Source organism: Chrysemys picta, chromosome 1 (assembly GCF_011386835.1).
Source record: "Chrysemys picta bellii isolate R12L10 chromosome 1, ASM1138683v2, whole genome shotgun sequence".
NCBI lineage: Eukaryota > Metazoa > Chordata > Testudines > Emydidae > Chrysemys > Chrysemys picta.
Genome location: NC_088791.1, coordinates 156,845,645 through 156,869,870, shown reverse-complemented (window position 1 = coordinate 156,869,870; position 24,226 = coordinate 156,845,645). Strand labels below are relative to the sequence as shown.

At 42.0% G+C, this 24,226-nt stretch overlaps 1 protein-coding gene across 1 annotated transcript in view; it reads right to left on the bottom strand.

Moving 5' to 3' along the window:
• DCBLD2 (discoidin, CUB and LCCL domain containing 2) overlaps positions 1–6,797 on the bottom strand; it is a 74,663-nt gene extending 67,866 nt beyond the window's left edge. Inside the window, exon 1 of the mRNA XM_008178201.3 lies at positions 6,517–6,797. Coding sequence (XP_008176423.2) covers positions 6,517–6,616 — 100 coding nt within the window. The 5' untranslated portion in view covers positions 6,617–6,797. The remainder of the gene's footprint in view (positions 1–6,516) is intronic.
• Between the last annotated feature and the right edge of the window lie 17,429 nt (positions 6,798–24,226).

Sequence of the window (24,226 nt, the reverse complement as noted above, 5' to 3'; positions counted from 1 at the left end):
AATGACATTGCTGCATTGCTTTTATCTTAAGTGCTCAAATTTGGATGGTCATCTTTTCAACCATAGGGGCTAGAAACTTATTTTTTCTTTTAAATTCAAGATTAGACCATTCTGAAGTCAATGACACGCATCCCGAGAAGATTCATACTCATCATGGATATTTGAGTAAGTGGATTTTTCACGCCCTGGTTATAAGAAGTAAAGGGAAATAATTCTTCACGTGTTTGATTTTGAAATTTCAAAATAGCTTATATTCAAATATGTATTTTTGAAGTTTGGCATTTTTGGTGGTTATGGTAATTTAGAAGAAAACCTAACGGGGGAGAGGGGGAGGAGCTATATTTCAAAGAGGTACATTTTAAGATGTTTCATCTCCAAGAGTTAAAGATTTTATTGAAAAAAATTAGAAAGAAAATTCAATTATTCTCAACGATTTTTGTGTCAAATTTGGATCCTAAATTCAAAGAAAAAAACCAATGGGAGTTTACTCCTGCTTTAAGTGTAAATTACAACACAACCTTAAGTATGGAATCACTACAGATACCTCCATTACATATCAGCCAAACTGTACGAGTTGCTTTATTAATAAAAAGCAGAGAAGGCCCTTACCCTAATGATCTAAATAAATTCCAAGCTACTGAAACACTTCTGAATTTCTATGTTGAAAAAAAGTAAGCATCGTCCTTTTCTCACTTGGTTGTTTTGTTACTGGACAGCCAAAATAACTTAGGTTTAACTGATGAATAGGCCACACTGAGTACAAGACAATAGCTGAACATCTGTTAAGTGCAGAAGTTCCCAAGATGAGATCCACGGAGAGCTGGCTGATTACGTGATGTTGGCTCTCTCTCTCATTTCCAGCTGCTAAACGGCATTAAAAGCAACTAAAAAATACATTAGATACTTTCACAATATTACTTTTCCATGTAAGCAACTGCTATCATTGCCCCAAGGATGTTATATAATCACGAGAGCAACGGGAGTTGGTCTGCACAACTGTGAATAGACTAGGTGGTGATCCAAGAGAATCTGTATTAAAATATGGTCCTTACTACAAAGTAGTTTGAGAAACTGTGTGTTGAATTTCTCACTAATTCCTCATTATCATCTATCACTATTATAACATGTCAAACAGCAGACTGTTTTACAAATGTATGCTAGCAGATCAGAATGTCCACAAGACACAAAAACTGGTATGTTACTTTTTGATTGTTACTGAGAATGTGGAAGAAACTGTTAAGTGAGAGCAGAGCTCAAACACAGCCAAGAACACACAAGAGCTTTCTAGCAATTGATAACATTTCTTATGTGTGGAATGAGATTATTATGCTCTTGAGTATTTTACAACTGCTGTCATACTGATTAGAATGTGGGTAATCTATAGTGTACATTCTTCCATGTTGAATGAAAAACATTACAAGATGGCATGCATATTTTACCTTTTATTTCTTTGTATACGATTATATTGCAAAACACTCTGGAAAACTATCAAACCTTGTTCAAATTATTATAGGCGGCGCTGGCAGCACAACCCATTATTAAGGTTGCCCAGCACTTCCCACTATAAAACTCTGTTTTCAGTTGCTTATAACTTTACCAAATGGTAACCCTTTAAGCGGAAATATTTTGTTGTGGGTATTTGCCTCAGGCTGAATTTTTTTGGAAAACTTCAGCCAAAACTTTTTTGCCTTTTCTGAGAAAGACTAGGGGGCTGGACTAGATGACCTCCCGGGGTCCTTCCAACCCTGATATTCTATGATATGTTGTTTTGCTCATGTTAAACAATTCTTGAGACACACACTTTGAGAAGTTCTACCAGCTCCATACTTTGGAGCAGCAACTTGAAATTTGCCAAGGGGTGACTTCTCTGTCCGGAATGTGCCTTTTGCAATCCCCATGAAAAGCCACCCAAAGGTGGATAAGTTATTATCTTTGAAAAATCCCAGTTTTCACATGGTCGGTCAAGACTTCCCAGAGCTTCGTAGCTCAATTCCTTGAAGATTCCATCTGCCCTGGGTATGCCCCAGCCTGGGCCTAAGCAGGACTTTCCCTGCAATTCCAGCTTTGAACTGCCAGGGGCCAAGTCAAAGCCAGCCATCAGAACTCAAGAGCAGGGAGCCTGTGTCTCCTGTGCTCTCAATGACTCCCTTGTTGGGCCCAGGCAGCAGGGAAGAGGAAGCTGCCTGATTCAACTGTAGATAGGACCAGAGCCAGACCCTGGGGAGTAAACTGGGCCTAGGAGCTGGAGGGGGAGGACGGGAGGAATGGGGAGACAGGGACTAGAGGCTGGCCCGGGGGAAAAGAAGGAAACTGGGAACAGCTAGGCAAAGAGAGCTAGGGTGGGAGAGGGAACGAGGTATGGGAAAGGGGAGATAGACATAATGAGAGGCCAGGCATATGGGAAGAACTGGGAGAAGGAACTCGTGGGGTGGAGGTGGGGGAGAGAACAAGACACTAAGGCCAGGTCTACACTAACCCCCTAATTCGAACTAAGGTACGCAACTTCAGCTACGTGAATAACGTAGCTGAAGTTCGAAATACCTTAGTTCGAACTTACCTCGGTCCACACGCGGCAGGCAGGCTCCCCCGTCGACTCCGCAGTACTCCTCTCGTCTAGCTGGAGTACCGCAGTCGACGGCGAGCACTTCCGGGTTCGACTTATCGCGTCCAGACAAGACGCGATAAGTCGAACCCAGAAGTTCGATCGCTCGCCGCCAAACTACCGGGTAAGTGTAGACCTACCCTAAGATTACATAAGGGAGACTGGGAGCCAGTGGGGTTGGGGGCACCAGAGGAGAAGGAGAGGCACAGATAGGCAGAGGAACCACAAAATGCCAGGGGGTAGTGGAGACTGGGCTCAGGGAGGGAAGGGGAGACTGGGGCTGTGATGGGGAGTCCAGACTAAGGGGCTAGGATTGGCAAGGCAAAGACTGCAACAGGGAGGCAAAGCCTGAGGAGTGAGACTGACTAGGTGAGCAGAATGGAACTGGGGGGAGGGGGGAAGGGAAGAGGGAGAGGAAACAGGAACGGAATGGGGGGAGGCACAGAAAAAGTCAACTGGGGGGAATGGCAGAAGAGTCTGTACACAATAGAGCACACTTCTCTCCAAAGCTGTAATGGAACTAAAAATTCCCGATTCTCACCATTCTTCTGCTGTCAGCAAATATCCACGAAACTCAATGGCAAAGTGTCTCATTCTGGTCTAGTGCTGGTCTACACATAGAAGATGACAAGTTACTATTGCTATCCGCTCAAGTGGCAGAGGGCCATGAGTGGATCTAAAGATTCCAGTCATGTGAGTGTCAATATGATGGCACATGATGGAATTTGTTTTTTCAGGGTTAGTTTTATTTTTAACCTAGGAAATTACAGGTACAAAAAATGTTAAAAGAACATTACTAAGCTTGTAAAGTCAAGCACTCAAAAGTTAAGTGAGTAACCTGTGCAACCTTAAATCAGCCCCCTTGTGCATATGCATAATGATAGTCTTTAACGACATGATCACGTATTATTTTTTCTACAGGACCCCTGCCTCATTGAGTGCACAGGATGTACCTGCTCTGGGGATGAATCAGGACTGTGTAATGAAGACTGTTGTCTGTAGGACCCCTGGCTCTTTGTTGCATGAGTTGGAAGGGGTGTAGTGAATGAGGCGGAGGATTGCAGGGACAGAAAGGATGGTCTCATGGTTAAGGCAGTGGGTCACTGTTTGTGTGTTCTTCATTTTATGCATGCCTGACTTGAGACCTTGGGGCCTGATTAGCAGAAGCATACACATCTGCAAATGAAGTCAATGGAAGCTGTGCTCTGAATGTATGAAATGCTATATAACACTAAGTACTGTGAAAAATCAGATCCTAGTGTCTCAAATTGGGGAAAACTTTTAATCTTACTCTTCTGGCCCGTCATAGCACCCACTCACTTTACAGGGATATTGTGAAGATAATTAATATTTTTCGAGCACTTTGATATTATAGTTATGACCACCATAGAAAAGCCCTAGAGGAAATGAATCATGTTATCTTCAGAGCAGGGTTTGTGCAGATTAGAAAACCTAGGGCCACATACTGAACAACGAGGCAAAAAAATAGTGAACAGCTTCTCATAAAGTGAGCACTGTCCATTCTGAACACTGAATGAGGAAGGAGTCCTTTGAAAAAAATAGTATGAGCATATAATTAAAGACTGCATCATAATGCATATGCAAAAGGGGGCTGAATTAAGATTACATATGCATTTCCTGACTTTTTTTGTGCTAGTCTTTGCAATCTCAATAATGTTCTTTTAAACATTTTGTGTGTTTTGCATATAATAGTTTCTCGTGTGTTTTGCATGGAATTTTTCATGGATTACATAGGGAGGAAGTGTTTTAACTTACTCTGGAACTCTTTAACCAAATAGGACTATTATAGCTTTTAATAAAACAGGCTCTCCACCCTCGGAAGCAGATTGATGTTAATCTTTGCCGAAAAATCTGAAGAATATTTTTCGCAAAGAAACAATACAACACATCTAACTTTTCTACAACGTCCTGACAATCACTCATATTGAACAGCACTGAATTCAGCAACACTGGGGCCACAAAACTTTAGAACAACCTCCCCTTTTACTGCCCTTTTAAACAAAATTTGCCATTTAATCTAGTTCTCACCTCACAGAAATGTCTGAATTCAGGAGAAATGTGTGATTTCAAAGGACACCATCAACTTGAAAGCTAGTGTAGGGGTTCCCAAACGTTTTCACGGATGGGCATCTTAAAGAGTTTGTCTTGGGGATCAACAGCTTTCCCATTCACAGTGTGGCATTCCTGTGGCTACTATGGCAATTGCTTTCTACTAGTGTTACTTTTACATGGGAAGTAGCATATTTTTAATTTCTTTTCATGCAGTTAGCTGGAAACAAGGTGGAAAGGCCGAACTGTGTGGTTACTATGCTCTGTGGACTACTGTTTGTGCAACCTCTGATACAGGTCAAAAAAATGAGTTAAATGTAGATTAACACTACTACTGTCTTTGAATCCCCCTGTAGTTTACAATTTAAAAAAATGTTTTCTTCTCCTGTGTTGCCATCTGAAAGACACGCAAAAACAGAGAAAACTGTGTACAGTCAGCATCACTATTTCTAATGTACAGTCAGAAGCAAAGTAAACTGAAAAATATAAAAAAATTTTTCCTCACATCTCTTATTTACAATCTTAGGTACAGAATGGAGATTTTTAAGATGGTGAGGATTCCCTTCAGCCATTTTTTTCTAGCATTAAATCAAAGTGATCTTACACTCCAGTTCTTTCACCATTGTCAAAAGACCAAATGTTGCCTTGTTTTCAGCACACATAAGTGTGCAGTGAGTTATTTCACGAAAAAAGGAGACATCTCATCAACTTTCCTAAAAGAATTGTGCATTTTATGGCTATTCTGCCAAAGATGTCCCTTTTACCCCTGTACACATTATGTTACATATCTCTAGAGTCTAACTCTGGTTTTATAAATTAACCACTTTTAACTCCTGCCTTCTAGCTGATCCCAGTTTGCACACATTGTGGAAAGAAAAAAAACCTGCAAGTCGTTGTCAATATACTGAAGATCCCACAGAAACCACATTTCAAATATACACACCACCCCAACATTAGTATTGCCCTTTTACCCACCAGCTCCTGAACTTGCATTTTCCAATGTTTCTTGAAATCACCTCAGAAATACAACAACATGCAATTCAGAAAAAGAACGTACCAGGAAATCACACACAATAATATGATGCAAACACAGGAGCGAACAGACTCCTGCTTCCCAAACCCTGGAAGGTATCTCCCTATACTTTCATTTATCATCCTCCTACATGCATCCCACTTGTGTGAAAGCCTCCCACTCAAATTTTAATTTGGGCTGAAGCAACATTAAAATGATACAACCAAAGCCAAATTCCTCCCACATTAGGACAGGTGTGGAGGTATTTCCCGACCTCCCTCGCTAATCTTAGGGGAACAACTCAGTGACTGATGGGAAATTGGGGGTAGTGGGGGTTACATCTCCTCGGATAGCGATGATCACTACTCTCATGGAACCTGAGATTAGGAAGAGGGAGTACCAGGCATCCCCTCTTCTCCATCCTCACTACACAGGGCTGTGTGGGGTGACAAATCTCTAGGACTTGAGGCTGAGGACACCAGACCCCCCTCGGGTAGCGATGAAGACCCCAGAGCAGGGGTTACTGGCACGTTGGACACCTCTTTCCCGCTTTATTTGCAGAAGCGGGGATGGGGGCATCCCTGGGGTTTGGGACAGGGCGGGCAGGTCAAACACGGGGGGCGGGGGGCACAAGCCAGATGCCCCGGAGATTTGTGGACTGCCCAAAAAAATCCCGCCCCCCAAGGTAACGGGTGAGCCGGGGCGGAGGGTAAACACCCGCCTCCGGGCGCTGAGGACTCCTGGAGGAGCAGCGGGGGGTCCCTGCCTCTCACCCCCCCGGCAGACCCAGCGGGCGGGAGGGGGGGTCTGTCACTCCCGCGCTCACACGCACCTTTCTGCGCCCCGGCGCCCCGCAGCAGCAGCAGCAGCAGGAGCAGCGCGGCGGCCGCCGGCCGGGTCCCCGCGGGGAGCGGGCGCTCCGGGCTCAGCATGCCCCGCGGCGTCTCCAGCGCGGCCGCCCGCCGCCCCCGTGCATCCCGCGGGCCGCGCCGGCCGCTGCGCTCCCCTGCCCCGCGGCCGGCAACGGGACCAGCCAGCGGCGCCGCCCCCGGGCTCAGCCCCTCCTGCCGCCGCCGCCGAGCCCGCGCACCGCCCCCTGCCAGGGGCGCAACCGCTTCCGGGTCTGCGGCTCCGACCCCGCCGCCCCGCCTCTGAGTCTGGGGCTGCGGCCTCCCAAATCCCCCCCTCTACACACACACACACACAGCGGGGGCGGGGAGGCGCCACAGAAAAGTAAACACCCCTCCCCCCCAACTTGGTGTTCATTAAAAAAAAAAATCTAACCTAAACTGCAAAACACCCACACACCACATTCACCAGGAATCCCCCCAGATAGACCCACAACCTTCCACCCCGCAAACGTTAACAGAGACCAGAAAGATATTAACGTGTGTCCCCCCCGCCAACACACCCCAATGCAGGAATACATCATAGCTGGAAGGCAATTTAGGAAAGGAAACCCAGACAATATGCCAGCAAAAGAGACTTGGCTTCAGGCAATTTGTCACTGTGAATCCAATTAAAGTAGTTGCACGCCTATAGTTGCTGCTCCTGCTCTCCCTAGGTTGTCCTTGAGAAGCCCCAAAACATCTACTTTGGGTCACAAAACCTCAAATCACCATCTGATCAGATCTCCACCAGACCTAGGCTGGGTCTACACTACCCGTCTGAATCAGCAGGTAGAAATCAACCTCTCGGGGATCGATTTATACAATCGATCCCTGAATCGACGCTCTTACTCCACCAGCGGAGGTGGGAGTAAGCGCCGTCGACGGGAAGCCGCAGAGGTCGATTTTGCCGCCGTTCTCACAGCAGGGTAAGTCGGCTGCGATACGTCGAATTCAGCTACGCTATTCACGTAGCTGAATTTGCGTATCTTAAATCGACCCCCCCCTGTAGTGTAGATGTAGCCCTAGACAGGCAAAGGTGCACACAGTACTGCTCCAAGAGCTCATAATACATGCCCTAAATTAAAAAATGTGCATGACTCAGGGTAGCCTAACCTGATTCAAAGGCCTCTGAGGCCAAACACTCCTATGGAATAAAATATCCCAAAGTCCCCTCCATCTACACTCATATATATTCCCCTTACACATTCCCTTTAAACTTCCTATATTTTGACAAAGAATATTTCCAACTTTTTCCCCAGAAAAATATGAATGTGCGGCCACATAAACATCTGCATGAGAAGAGAACTGGACTCAGCATTGCCAATCCCAAGTGTTCAAAAATCATAAGTCACGATTCAAAAATCGTGATTGGCTTAGAAATCATGATGTATTAAATTGTCCATTCTTTTTATTTGCCTTCTGTTTTTTGAGCCTTTAGGGTTCATGTTTATAAGCTTTGTTCTGCAACCAGGAGGGCTACAAACTTACTTTTAAAAAAAATGGAAGCTGAGAGTTTCACCTAATCATGTGACTCCAGGGGTTGGGGCTTTAGGAAAAACACAAAAGATCATGAGAAATGTAATAGTTGACAACACACTGGACTTCATTCCCAAAAATGGAGAAAAAACATATTTGGAGAAAATGCCTCCTGCAAAGTACTCCATAGGATTAAAAAAATATCATGATTGATAAGAAACTGCTCAACATGTGCACTTTGATTTGCATCTCCCTCAATGGAAGAAAAAATAAATTTGATGTTTTTGACACCACTGTTTTTCTTTTGCCTATAGGCAGCACCTCTGCATCCAAGAAATTCATCCAGTTAGACAGTATCAGGGAGTGAACCAACCTCTACTGGTAATGCTCAGCTTTCAAAAAGGAGTGTATCACACCTATCAGTGCAGCATTCTTTCCAAGATATAACTGCTTACATGTTCCATTACACATAGTCTTACTAGGTCTGATTAATATAGCCTAGACAAACCTACCATAAGGTGGGTGCACAACTGGTTGGAAAAGCATACTCAAAAAGTAGTTATCAATGGATCATAATCAAGCTATCAAGTAGGGTCCCGCAGGATCAGTCCTGGGTCAGTTCTGTTCAATATCGTCATAAATGATTTGGATAATGGCACAGAGTGTACACTGATAAAGTTTGCAGATGATAGGAAGCTGGGAGGGGTTGCAAGCACTTTGGAGGACAGGATTAGAATTCAAAATTATCTTGACAAACTAGAGAAATAGTCTGAAATAAATAGGATGAAATTCAATAAGGAAAAATGCAAAGTACTATACTTAGGAAGGAATAACCGTTGCACAAATACAAAATGGGAAATGACTGCCTAGGAAGAAGTATTGCAGAAAAGGATCTGGGGGCTATTGATGATCACAAACTAAATATGAGTCAACAATGTAATATGATCATTCTGGGATGCATTAGCAGGAGTGTTGTAAGCAAAACACAAGAAGTAATTCTTCCACTCTATTCAGCACTAAGGCCTCAACTGGAGTACTGTGGCCAGTTCTGGGCAGCACACTTTGGGAAAGATGTGTACAAATTGGAGAAAGTCCAGAAGAGAGCAACAAAAATGATTAAAGGTTTAGAAAACACAACCTATGAGGAAAGATTGAAAAAACTGGGTTTGTTTAGTCTGGAGAAGAGAAGATGGGGTGGGGGAGACATGAGAACAGTCTTCAAGCATGTAAAATGCCCGTTACAGTATAAAGAGGAGGGTGATAAATTGTTCTCCTTAACCACTGAGGACAGGACAAGAAGTAATGAGCTTAAATTGCATCAAGGGAGATTTAAGTTAGATATTATGAAAAATGTCCTGCCAGGGTAGTTAAGCACGGGAACAAATTTCCCATGGAGGTTGTGGAATCCCCATCACTAGAGGTTTTTAAAAACAGGTTAGACAATTACCTATTAGGGATGGTCTAGATAATACTTGATCCTGACTCAGTGCAGGGGACTAGACAAGATGACCTACTGAGGTCCCTTCCAGTCCTACATTTCTATGATTCTGGAAAATCGTTTGGGTTACTTTCAGACCAGCAATGGGTAAGAGCAAGATTGATTATGCATTTACAGACTTGGACATCAGTGAAATAAAGGTCTTAAATAGTCAGGCCTCAGTCTTATATCGCAAACCCATAGATAACGTGTCCTATAACTAAAACAAATGTTATCAGAAAAAACACACACATCACCTCTATAAACTTTCACTCAGTCCCCCAATTTGGATCTCGCAGTACATAAAATGGGAAAGACCCTCAATCCAAACTATTACAGAGGCATCTGTGTTAGCAGCTACATCAGTAAACCTGTCTCATCATCATTAATACAATAACATCTAACCAACAACATCACAGATGAATAATATAACAAATGGAAACCTAATCAGATTCCTCCCCAACAAATGAAATAATGGTCACATCTTCATACCACTTCACTTTTTCTTGATTAGTGAGGAAAAAGAAGAAGAAAAAGATTTGACTGCTTCATATAATTTACGATTTAATACTTTTAATACTGTAGCACCTAGTGGACACAACTGAGATTAGGGACCTGTGACACAAATAAATAAGAGACAGTTCCTGCCCTAAACAGTTTGCAGACAGAGGATGGAGGAAAGCAAGCTTTGGACTCAATGTGGTACTGTGTGTATACTTTAAACTCTGACAAATGAAACTGAGACAAAACACATGACAGAGCAGATCCAGGTGCCAATCACCTGGGTATCAGCCTAAGGTAAACTACAAACTTTTGTGGCCCTGAAGCAAAGGTGTGGAGAGTGTCCAGAGTAGACTAGCCTTTACAAACGTGTTAAGTGCCTTGTATTAATTAGAAATATCTAGTGTAGATGTGTCCTATGTTGCCTCCAAGTTTCAGTTCCAAGTTCACATGTTGTGCATGGCTTGGAAAACTGCATTTGTCTCCCCCCAGAACAGCTTGCTGAGTCATCAATCTTATGCTAACCCTGGCTGTAAATGCTATATAGAAGCAACTTGGCACATAATAGTTATTCCGGAGCTGGCTATGATCTATCTGTGGGGGGTAACATCCAGGATTGGGTGTAGAGTGCCAGAGCTTCTGGAGGCAGGCATGAGGATGCTTCAGGAAAGCTGTTCAGAAGCACTGTCCTAGACTGGCTTCTGTACTTGTGCTTTCTGTTTCATTCTCTTTCCTTCCTATCAGGGGCCTGGGGAGAGAGAGAAAACAAGAATCATCCTGAAATTCCTCAGCTCAGAACCTTTCCCTCCTCAGAGCCCTGTTAGCCAAGATTTCTGCCACTCTCTCCTCCCATCCATCAACCTCCTGAAACCGGGAATGGGGCTTCTGGAGCCCAAGATTCTAAAGAGTGGCCGTTCTACTGCCATGGAACCTTCTGATTCCAATGTTTCCTCTCTTCTTCTGTTAAAGGGTCATTGCAGGTACTGGCCCTAGTGTCCTGGCCAAATTCCAACTCATATGGTTCCATTCTTACTCCCTAAATTTTAATTTGAAAAGTATTCTTATGCATTTCCTGTCAAACTGTTATAGTTACTGCATTCCAGGCAAAGGGTGGCTACTGGCTATGTTACAGTGGTAGATGAAGCGATTCCATAGATGCTTTATAGGGTGAGCAGACAGCAAATGTGAAAAATTGGGACGGGGGTGGGGGGACAATAGGAGCCTATATAAGAAAAAGACCCAAAAATCGGGATTGTCCCTATAAAATTGAGACATCTGGTCACCCTAATGCTTTATCTCACCTATCTCACAGAGTTGTTTTGAGAATTAGCTAGCTAATGTTTGTTAAGTGTTTGCTACAGCAGACTGCATCACATTCACTGGGACACAGTTCCCTTCAGGTGAGTTGCAGGAGTTCATATCATTGCATTACATTTGTCCATGCAACCTGTGGTTTTCCTTAACTCTCGCTTTTATTATTTGGACAGTATTATAAATCTGAGGTCTTGGCTTGTTTTTTGGAGGTATATGGCAAGAGACCAAAACAGCTTCAGATTTGGTTTACAAAAACAAGTTTTATCTGAGCCATAAACTGCCCAATGCAAAGCCAACATGAGATTCTCTCTGGAAACATGGCTGCATAAAGTCTGTTACACACCAGTGAAAGAAGAAGCTACAGGGTCGCTTCTTCCATTAATGTATGAGAGATTTTATATACTACATAAGTCCAATTAGTAAGGCTGTGTTACCTGCATACATTTGGTCTAGTTATTATGTAGTCCCTGCCTTGAGTGCAGGCAGGGCCGGCTCCAGGCACCAGCCTACCAAGCATGTGCTTGGGACGGCACCTGGAGGGGGCGGCGCTCACCCGGGGAGAGCGGAGCCGCAGCGGGCTCGCCACCCTCCCGCAGTGCTCTGGCCGGCCGGGGAGAGCGGGGCCGCGGCCAGGCTTGGCACCCTCCCCTGCCGCGCTTCCCGCCGGGCGACGGGGGGAGGTTTTTTTGCCTGGGGCAGCAAAAAAGCCAGAGCTGGCCCTGAGTGCAGGGAACTGGACTAGATGACCTCTCGAGGTCCCTTCCAATCCAACACTTCTATGAGTCTATGTAACTGTGTCTATCTGGAGGTTTTGTGAGGCTCTTTCATAAACAAACCTGCAGAGATTAGTTTGGCTCTCTCCCCACCCTCTAGGACACCATGGCCATGTCTGTGACACCACATATGCATCAAATCTTGCAAGAATTCAACATGGACTCAAGCTAAGTACAAAAAACTGGTGGTGCAACACTCTTGGAAGCTATTTGGCTTCACAAATAACTGGAGAATGGTGGTAAAGGGTTTTTTCTGTATGCAGAAAACTAAATTTGAGATAAGTATTTGTTGTCGTAGTATTTTGATTATATTTAGGACTGTCAATTAATCACAGTAACTCACAGCAATTAACTAAAATAAAATTAATTGCAATTCAAAAAAATAATCACGATTAATTGCACTGTTAAACAATAGAATACCAATTGAAATGTATTAAATATTTTTGGATACTTTGTCTACATTTTCAAATATATACTGATTTCTGTTACAAAACAGAATACAAAGTGTACCAGTGCTGCACCTTTATATTATTTTTATTACAAATATTTGCACTGTAAAAATGATCAACAAAATAAATAGTATTTTTCAGTTCACCTTATACAAGTACTGTAGTGCAATCTCTTTATTGTGAAAGTGTAATTTACAAATGTAGATTATTTTTTGTTACATAACTGCACTCCAAAACAAAACAATGTAAAACTTTAGAGCCTACAAGTCCACTCAGTCCTATTTCTTGTTCAGCCAATTGCTAAGACAAACAAATTTGTTTTCATTTACAGGAGATACTGCTGACTGCTTCTTATTTACAATGTCACCTGAAAGACAGAACAGGTGTTTGCAGGCACTTTTGTAGCCGGCATTGCACAGGTATTTACGTGCCAGATATGCTAAACATTCATATGTCCCTTCATGCTTCGGCCCCCATTCCAGAGGACATGCTTCCATGTTGATGATGCTCATTAAAAAAATAAACGTGTTAATTAAATTTGTGACTGAACTCCTCAGGGGAGAATTGTATGTCTCCTGTTCTGTTTTACCATATTCTGCATATATTTCATGTTATAGCAGTCTCTGATGATGACCCAGCACACTTTCATTTTAAGAACACTTTCACAGCAGATTTGATAAAACGCAAAGAAGATACCAATGTGAGATTTCTAAGTATAGATACAGTACTCGACCCAAGGTTTAAGAATCTGAAGTGCCTTCCAAAATCTGAGAGGGATGAGGTGTGGAGAATGCTTTCAGATGTCTTAAAAGAGCAACACTCTGATGCGGAAACTACAGTACCCGAACCACCAAAAAAGAAAATCAACCTTCTGCTGGTGGCATCTAACTCAGATGATGAAAATGAAATGTGTCGGTCCGCTCTGGTTTGGATTGTTATCGAGCAGAACTTGTCATCAGTATGGACGCATGTCTTCTGAAATTGGTGGTTGAAGCATGAAGGGACATGAATCTTTAGCACATCTGGCACATAAATATCTTGTGATGCTGGCTACAACCAGTGCCATGAGAATGCCCTGTTCTCACTCTTTCAGCTGACATTGTAAACAAGACGTGGGCAACATTTATCTCCTGTAAATTGTAACCAAACTTGTTTGTCTGAGTGATTGACTGAAGTAGGGACTGAGTGGACTTGTAGGTTTCTACATTGTTTTATTTTGAATGCAGTTGTTTTTTGTACATAATTCTACATTTGTAAGTTCAACTTTCATTATAAAGAGATTGCACTACAGTGCATTAGGTGAATTGAAATATACTATTTCTTTTGTTTTTTACAGTGCAAATATTTGTAATAAAATAAATATAAAAGTGAGAACTGCACCACTTTGTATTCTAATGTTGTAATTGAAATTAATATATTGAAAATGTAGAAAACATCAAAAATATTTAAATAAAGGTATTCATATTATTGTTTAACAGTGCAATTAAACGCAATTAATTTTTTTAATCACTTCACAGCCTAATTATATTCCTATAGTGCAGAAGGACAACAGAACAGCAGATGAATTAATGCACGTAAAAGCAGGGACAAAGGAAAGATGTCCTCCCTAGTCTGTTTTATATAAATTTGTGGGATGCAGTGATTACCAAGAAGTTCTGCAAACATATGATGAAACATGAATCAGAAGTCATCTGTGTACGCATTCCTTGAGCTTCATTCACCGGACATAGAAATTCTGCTCACCCTAGGGCACATAAAGCAGTTACATAATTGTAATAATATCCTTTCTGAATTACAGAGTGTGTGTATTCCCCATCATTAGTGGTAACTATTGAATACTGAAAAATCACAAAGCACCAACTGGATATACTATGATTTGATACTGCCACCCATCACCATAGTATCTGAACATCTTCCACAATCAATATACAATCAATAGCAAAGTCCATAATGGACTTTATGTAGTCGCTAATACTTCTCCCTTTTTAGAGTTCAAATCTCTGCTTGGGGTATTTTTCAGGGTCATTAGGTTAGGGTTATTTTTTTACATTACAGGTTTTTAAATTACTTTATTTTAATGTTAGTGCGTTCTTTGATAGACTGGTGTGTCACTTTCTAAAAGGAAGGGTTTTGCAACGTTTCCCCAAAGATAGTTAAATTCTGGTTTCTCTTAATCTACTCTGGAAGTTTGTTCCATAGCCAGATCCCCTTGACTGAGAATGTTTTGTTCACAGCTCTCATGTGCTTGTTCTGGGTTTTGTGTTCTGCACTGTCCCACAGGAGCATAAATATCTCGGGTGATTACCTTAATAAATGCTTACCTTTTATTTAAACAGAGAAAAATCATTCCAAGGAATTAGAGATAAATCCAAACAGTCTCCTCCTGGCTTCTAGAAGGCTCCTTCTTTAAGTAGATTTAAACACAAACCAGATTTAATTAGAATAACTGCAGAATACCATAAATTGTAACCTTTGAGTGTTGTTCTCAATAGGAACAGTGGTGCTCACATGGATCCCAGCTTAGTCTATATCTACACATCCTCTAGCTAATTAGCCCTACAGTTAGATACCATGGTGACAGATGCTTTAGAAAAAACAAAGACCAACAGACAGATACTGGATTAAGATATTATGCAAAACATATATAAACTATCAGTATTATGAGGCTAGTTCCCAATAAATATTAAGAAACAAACACAAAGAATGTAACCTTTTCAGAGGTTAAGAGAAAAACCAATTTTTACCATACATAGTATAAGGATGCTAGCCCATTAAAGAAAAAGAATCAATGAGTTTTTCTCAGATGGTTCTTTTCCATCACTAGTAATTTCCAGAGGTAAATGGAATGATTACCTCTGTGTATGGTTCATTTTGTCTGTCTCTCTCTTTTCCCTGGAGAGGATTCTGATGCATAATGCTTCTTCCCCATCACTGACCCTTTAGTTTTCATGGTTCTTTTACTGTATTTCAGATGCACTTTTCAATGGCTAAATCACTAGATAATATACTATAGGGAACAGACCTTTATTGGCAGGGGATGCTCTAGATGAGTTAATAAGATTTTTCTATCTCTAACTTCTATGATTTACTTGGCTCTTTTACTTGCTTCTGCTTTTCTAGGTGAATGAGAATTTATTTAATGGGAATTCCTTCAGCTTCTGTGAAAGGAAAGAAGTAACAATTTTCAAATGGTTGGTTGCGTCTGACGAAGTGGGTATTCACCCATGAAAGCTTATGCTCCAATATGTCTGTTAGTCTATAAAGTGCCACAGGACTCTTCGTCACTTTTCACAGATCCAGATTAACACGACTACCCCTCTGATAATTTTCAAATGGATAAATAATAATAATTAAAGTATTGATTTTTTCAACAACATTTAAGCTTCATATCCTTACAAACAACCTCACCTTCTCTTTCCCAAGACCGACATTTCACATTTTGGACCAGATGTGGTCTGTGGCAGTGTGGACGTGACTCCCCTTCAAAGCTAATGGGAGCTCTGCATGCCCATTTGAGGGCACAATTTCTCCCTTTGGGTACTAACAGCATGCTTGGTAGGTTATTACAAGAATTGTTCCCAAATGCAATCACTCTGTTACACCCCTAAAATGTTTTGCTCTATACTCAGGTTCACATAGTATCTCTTATATGCATTTAATAATTAGTCCATTCACTTTGTTCCTCTTTTTCCAAGATGCACTCCCACGCTTTGTTGGGCTTTCAGCCAAGAGAATTATGTTATCTACATAATAAGAATATCACATGGTGTCCTAATGTTTAGATTACATCTGCTGCTTCAGTGCAATCAATTTGGGCTGATGGATTTAGAGCTCTTGACACCAAAACAAATGGCTCACTGTTGCACATGCAGTGTTGCTGTAGCCATGTCGGTCCCAGGATATTAGAGAGACAAGGTGGGTGAGGTAATATCTTTTATTGGACCAACTTCTGTTGGTGAGAGAGACAAGCTATAACCTCCCTCAGCTGCCTTCACACCAATTCATTTCCTCCCTATAACTGGAGGGGTGCTAATGGATCACTTCATCTTGACTGGTCCCTTGAAATGTGTGTTAACTACTTATGCTAAACAATCTGTTCCACCTTGTATTTGGCTGTGACACTCTGAGTACCTTTCCCAGACCTTAAGAAGAGCTCTGTGTAAGCTCAAAAGCTTTTCAGTCTCACCAGCAGTCTAGCTGGTCCAATAACAGATATTGCCTCACCGACCTTGTCTCACTATTGCATATTAACTTTACAGTAGAGCCTTTCAGAGACATCTTCTATAAGAATTTGATCCTGCAAGGTATTGAGAACTCTGTATATGAGCCAGCAAAGACTTAAGTACTGTATGTGCTTAATTTTAAGCATGTGAGTAAACCATTGACTTCAATGGAATTGCTCATGTGTTTAACTGCAACAAACCATAGCATACTCTAAGCATTTAATATTATAGTTCAAAGTAGCTACTTTTAGAGCTAATTTTAAATGTTGGATTTAGTTTAATCAAAATGAATTTTAAGGAGTTACTCATTAAGAGTGAAATTCATTTCAGTGCAGTGCAGTTTCATGAACAAGCCTCATGTTATTCTTGCAAGGGGATGGAGAGACTGATGGAGTGAATAAACAGCTCTGGGAACTGTTATCCACAGAGAAGGCACACATATTGTGGCATTGCATGCTTCCCTACCACTCTAATGATGTGCCTTAATCCCACTCTTGAAGGACCATTTAAAGATGAAAGAGTTGTTTAATATCTATGTCCTGTTCAATTAATAATCTTTCTGCTGAGAATTACTGAGTGATAAATATACTGGTGGTTTTTGTCAAGTTAACACATGTCCACTAAGAACTGAATTCAGACCACCAAATTTATTTGATACAAGCCATTGAAAAGCCATGTTACTATTAGAACGGGCCACAATTTTTGGAATGAAAAGTATTTTTAATCAAAAATGGCCTTTTGATTTTAAAACATTTTTTGTAAAAATAAATTGACCTTTAAAAACTATGGTTCATTTTATTACAATTATTAAAGAACCCTCTATAGAAATAGTTATCAATATTTTGTATTTACCAAAATCCCTAGTTTTAGCAAACAAAATATTTTGCTAAAGGTTTCAAGAACACTTTCAATAAAATTGTAATTACATATTTCATGAAGAACTTTGAAAAAATGAAATATGGATCTACTATGAACCCTGTGAAATGGAAACATCTTAAAAAATAAATCAGCTAGCGCTAGACTCTACAAGTCTGGGCTAGACCTGAATAATTAGTGCCTGATTTTGCAAACACTTACTTCCAGGATTAGTAGTTATAGCTGTTCCAGCTGAAGTACTAAGTGTTTATGGTTCAAGACTGATGTCTGGTAGTAAGTGTTTGCAGGACCAGGGCTTAGAGCTGAAAGACTCTCATATCCCGTAACCAGTCACCTGAGTCTTATTTGATCTTTCCACTTTTTGTTATGATTTTCAGTAAGGGTTTCCTCCTAATTTTTTTCTTTGTTCTGTATTTTCTGCATATTGTGTTGATATTTTTTAAAAGAAAAGAAATCCCAAGTGCAAAGCTGGCTCTGATTACAAGCCTTTTGAAATGGAAAATGGGTATTGATTGTACATTACTCACATCAATAGGTACAATTAATCTCATCATCAAAAACTCATTTACCAGATCTCTAGGAGAACTTTTTCAAAGATGAATTTTTAATTAATTTTAGATAGGAGTTTCACAGTTATATAACATGCATATTTATTTTAGTATCTGGAGATACTTGGTTCATAATATTTTGAATTTGCTGAATACAGAATGAGTGATTTTAAATTTAGTTTCGGTTTAGTTTGGCAACATCTGTTAAGTTTACTTTACCTTAGAATTATGATCAGAAAAAAACTTGTGGCATAAATCCCAAGAACAATTTCTTTTTATATTCAGAAAATATTTTCTAGTGCATTGCAAATGTGAAATGTAAAGAAAATGCTGGAAAATGACGTAAAAATATGGTTTGTGTTTATGTAAGCAGTGTAACCTAACTTGGAGAAGGATTTCAGACTGTCCTTCCACCCTTGAACCAGCTCATGTTTGTTGGATCAATGCCCAGCACTAGAGAGATGCTTCTATGTCAGTAAGTTACAGCAAAGTTCAAGTGGAAGTATATTAGGGTTACCATATTCAAACATTTAAAAAAGAGGACACTCCACGGGGCCCCGGTCCCGCCCCCGGCCCTGCCCCAACTCCGCGCCGCCCCCGCCCCCGCCCCAACCCCACCCCTTCTCTGCCCCCATTCCAACCCCTTCCCCAAAGTCCCTGCCCCAACTCTGCCCCCTCCTCTGAGCACCCCGCATTCCCCCTCCTCCCTCCCGCTCTGATCTTGGTTGGGGGTTGCTAAGTGCTTCCCTGCTCCCCACTCACCCCGCAGCCCTGCAGCCTCTATGCCCTTGCCTGCTCCTCCTCACCCTGCAGCCTCTGCAGCCCCCGCCCCTGCAGCCTCTGTGCCCCCTGCTCCCCACTCGCCCTGCAGCCTCTGCGCCCCCTGCCTGCCCTGCCCCTGCAGCCTCTGCGCCCCCTCGCCCCTGCAGCCTCTGTGCCCCCTGCTCCCCACTCGCCCTGCAGCCTCTGCACCCCCTGCCTGCCCTGCCCCTGCAGCCTCTGCACCCCCCCGCCCCTGCAGCCTCTGTGCCCCCTGCTCCCCACTCGCCCTGCAGCCTCTGTGCCCCCTGCCTGCCCTGCCCCTGCAGCCTCTACACACACACACACACCCGCCACCTGCCCTGCTCTCCCCGCTCACCCGGCAGAGGGAGAGCTGCAGGCTCCACGTGGAATCAAACAGTGCTGCTGCTCTGTGGGGAAGGAGGGAGCGGGGGAGGGGGAGGGACTCTGGCTGCTAGAGGCCCTAGTGGCTGCGAGCGGCTTTCAATCAGGCCAGGCGTCCAATCAGCCGCACCGCACTCCACATGAGGGGAAGGGGGAAATCCCGGACATTTCTACTTGATTAGAAATCTCCCCCCGGACGGCCATTTAACGCTGAAAAAGCCGGACATGTCTGGGGAAACCCGGACGGATGGTAACCCTAAAGTATATGTTGTTACTGTGGGCCTGATGCTGCAAAGAGCAAAACACATGTTTGGAGGTGAGCACCCTACACTCCCATAGGTGAAGTGAATCCTCTATTTCAATGGCAGTTGTAGGAACAAAGTGGCATTACTATAGCCCCAATTCAACAAGGCACTTAAACACATACTTAATTTTTAACACATTCTTTAGTCCCATTGAAATCAATCGGACCAAAGAACATGCTTATATTTCAGCACATGCTTAAGTACTTTGTTGAATCGGGGCATCTGAGTCTACTGCCTTGATTCTATCCTCACTTACATCTCTTATCTCCTTTCTTGCTATTCTCTTTCTTTCTCATTCCCTACTCTCTCTCATTCTCATTCCCTACATTCTTTTCCATTCTTGACTGTACCCTCATTTCCTTTCCCCCCTCCCTTAGATTTTCACCTTCTTTCACGCTATTTCTCTGCTTGGAACAGTCTCCCACTTTTTGTGCACCAAGAGTCCCTTGCACCTTCAAAACCCATTTGTTACATATATCTTTGCAACGTTGATTCCTTTCCTCTCCCCACCCCGGATCATATCTTTACCCTGTTCTTGCCCTTGAATTGTTATCTCACCCATTGTATTAGTCTGAATTTGCCTATGATCTGACAAACACTTATTCCCTTGTGAAGTCCCATTGACTCCAATAGAACTACACATAGGAATATTTGTAGTATTCAGACTTTAGCTAATAATCTCTCCAGGACAGGGACCACTTTAATTTTTTTTAACATGCTTGTAAAGTGCTGATCACATTTGCCGATGTTATAGAAATAATCAACAGAACTGGTTCTATGTGCTTGATTTTTTTTTAACTTAAGTGCTTAATATTATCAGCCGTTGTTTCCAAAATTTGAAAAAAAGTCCTGTAAATACATCAAGGACATATGACCAGTTATGCCAAGCTGTGTGATTTGAGTGCAATGCTTGTCTATAGATTTAACAAGGAGCCAGAGAAGAAGGTGCAAATTTGAGGTGAGATAAGGTTTGAGAATCCAAAAAACTGGCAATTTGCTGCATAAAATACAGTACCTAGAATCTAAGATCCAATAGACACAACTCCAAATAGAATATTGTATTTGATAAATATATTCTCTAAAGATATCAGTTTTTGCACATGAGGTAAGGAATCTCAGTAGCAAAGAAGTTCCACTCTACAAAAGATTATGTTTTGTCTGCCCTTAAATTGTGAATCAGACCATGAAAAATACTGGTATCAACAGTGTCTGTTCCAGATAAAGAACTTGGGCAGGAGCCTAAATGTTTTTTATGGTTGAATGCAATCCTATCATAGCAATGATCAGAGCTAAGCTGCAAGCACATCGCTTAAATGGAAGGCAAAAAATTTTCAGTGAAGAGAGAAAATCAATATGTGAAAATAAATTCAAGGAACACCAGATCACTGATAGAAACTGTATGCATCTTTTGCACAGGTCTAAATAATGCACAGTTGCTGAATGGCACTCACAGCTTGATGGCTATTTGGAATTGAAATAGCAGGAATTGTAGGTGAACACTGCATGGTTCCTTATAATTTAATGTAGTCTTTAATTGCAACAACAAGGAATTGGAATTAAAGAAGGAAAAGAGATTGACAAAAATCACATATTTTAGAAGAAATTTTGTGCTATGTAAATAATTCTGTATATAAAAATGAAAGAATATGGTAAATTTTACTGACAATTAGAGAACTAACTGGACTCTTCTTCATAAACTCCTAGCTGCATACTCCAGGGTCCCTCTCTGGAGTGCAGTGTTGCCAATGCTCATGATTTTATTATGAATCTCATGATATATGTCCCCAGCTGCTGGAGACAAGTGATTGAGTGAGAATCTCACCTTTCATTAAAAACAAACAAAAACCAAAAAACAAACCTAAGTTTCTAGCCCTCATAGTTGTGGAAAGAAGCTTGAAAGTATGGCCTCAGTGCACCTGAAGGTCTGAAAACCCCAAAGGTAAACAAAAAGATCCAAAATTCATTATTTTTTTTAAATCACATAATTTTTAAGCCAGTCTCATGATTACTAAGAGCCCAACTCATGATTTTTAAGCTTGTTATTGGCAGTACTGGGAGTGCTCTATGTCTTGGGGATAGGTTATACAGAGCTGGATCATTTGAGCAGAGAAGATTTGAGGGATCCATAACAGGGTGGTCAGGTGCCTGGTTTCCAACTGGAAAGTTCAGTCGAAAAGGGGACCTGACAATGTCCAGTCAGTCTACTGCCCGGACACCCAATGCCCGGTTTCTGTGGGTAGGGGAGGCGCCGAGTCATCACCGGCGCCAGCCCCAACTCAGCTGGGGCTACCCTCTACCTGCATCAGGTTGCCACAGCTCCCAGCCCAGGCTCCACAGGTGAGTCCCTCCTGACCCAGGCGGGGGGCTGGGAGGGGAAAAGCAATGATTGACAGGGGGGACAGGGGAAAAGGAGTGGATGGGAGGCGGGGCCTCGGGGGGACGAGGGGATGGGGCGGGGCCTGGGGAAGAGGTGGGGAAGGGGCAGAGAAGGGGCAGGGCTTTGGGGGAATAGGCGGGGCAGGGGTGGAACCTCAGGGGGAAGAGGTGGGGCTGAGGAGGTTACGGCACTCCTGCTGGAATGTCCAGTTTTTAAATATTACCAAGTTGGCAACCCTAATCCAGAGCCTCTGCAGGGCAGGCACCAACAAAACAATTAGGGAGCAGTGGGGCAATTCAGCAGTGGGGCACTCCCTCATCACCTGCTGTCAGGGCTAACATTGTTAGGCACACTGAATCCCATTATACAGGCACACTAGGAGAGAACAGGACCCAGGCCATGCCTCTGAGCTGGCTGTCCACAGCTTTTTGGGGCTGAAGAGTGATGCTGAATACGTATGGGTATGTCTACACTGCATTCAGATGTGTGACTGCAGTACGTGTAGACATACCTGATCTAGTTTTGAGCTAGCTAGCTTGAATAAAAATAGTAGGGAATGTCAAGCGATTAAAAAAATTAATTGCGATTAATCACACTGTTAAACAATAATAGAGTACCATTTATTTAAATATTTTGGATGTTTTCTACATTTTCAAATATATTGATTTCAATTATAATACAAAATATAAAGTGTACAGTGCTCGCTTTATATTTATTTTTGATTACAAGTATTTGCACTGTAAAAAACAAAAGAAATAGTATTTTTCAATTCACCTAATACAAGTACTGTAGTGCAATCTCTTTATCATGAAAGTTCAACTTACAAATTTAGAATTATGTACAAAAAAACTGCATTCAAAAATAAAACATTGTAAAATTTTAGAGCTTACAAGTCCACTCAGTCCTACTTCTTGTTCAGCCAATCGCTCAGACAAACAAGTGTGTTTACATTTACGGGAGATAATGCTGCCCACTTCTTATTTACAGTGTCACCTGAAAGTGAGAACAGGCGTTCTCATGGCACTATCGTAGCCAGCGTCACAAGATATTTATATTTCAGATGCGCTAAAGATTCATATGTCCCTTCAGCTTCAACCACCCATTCCAGGGGACATGCATCCACACTGATGACGGGTTCTGCTCGATAACAATCCAAAGCAGTGCAGATCGATGTATGTTCATTTTCATTATCTGAATCAGATGTCACCAGCAGAAGGTTGATTTTCTTTTTTGGTGGTTTGGGTTCTGTAGTTTCTGCATGGGAGTGTTGCTCTTTTAAGACTTCTGAAAGCATGCTCCACACCTCGTCCCTCTCAGATTTTGGAAGGCACTTCAGATTCTTAAACCCTGGGTCAAGTGCTGTAGCTATCTTTAGAAATCTCACATTGTTACCTTTGCATTCTGTGAAATCTGCATTGAAGGTATTTTAAAATGAACAACATGTGCTGGGTCATCATCCGAGAATGCTATAACATGAAATATATGCCAGAATGCAGATAAAACAGAGCAGGGGACATACAATTCTCCCCCAAAGAGTTCAGTCACAAATTTAATTAACGCATTATTTTTTAACGAGCATCATCAGCATGAAAGCATGTCCTCTGGAATGGTGGCCAAAGCATGAATGGGCATACGAATGTTTAGCATATCTGACATGTAAATACTGTGCAATGCCAGCTACAAAAGTGCCATGCAAATGACTGTTTTCACTTTCTGGTGATATCGTAAATAAGAAGAGGGCAGCATTATCTCCTGTAAATGTAAACAAACTTGTTTGTCTTAGCAATTGGCTGAACAAGAAGTAGGACTGAGTGGATTTGTAGGTTCTGAAGTTTTACATTGTTTTGTTTTTGAGTGCAGTTATGTAACAAAACAAAAATCTACAATCTAGCATGGAGGATAGGTCCATCAATGGCTATTAGCCAGGATGGACAGGGATGGTGTCCCTAGCCTCTGTTTACCAGAAGCTGGGAATGGGCAACAGGGAAACAATCACTTGATGATTACCTGTTCTGTTCATTCCCTCTGGGGCAACTGGCATTGGCCACTGTCGGAAGGCAGGATACTGGACTAGATGTGTCTTTGGTCTGACCCAGTTGGCCGTTCTTATGTTGTGATTTGTAAGTTGCACTTTCACAACAAAGAGATTGCACTACAGTACTTGTATGA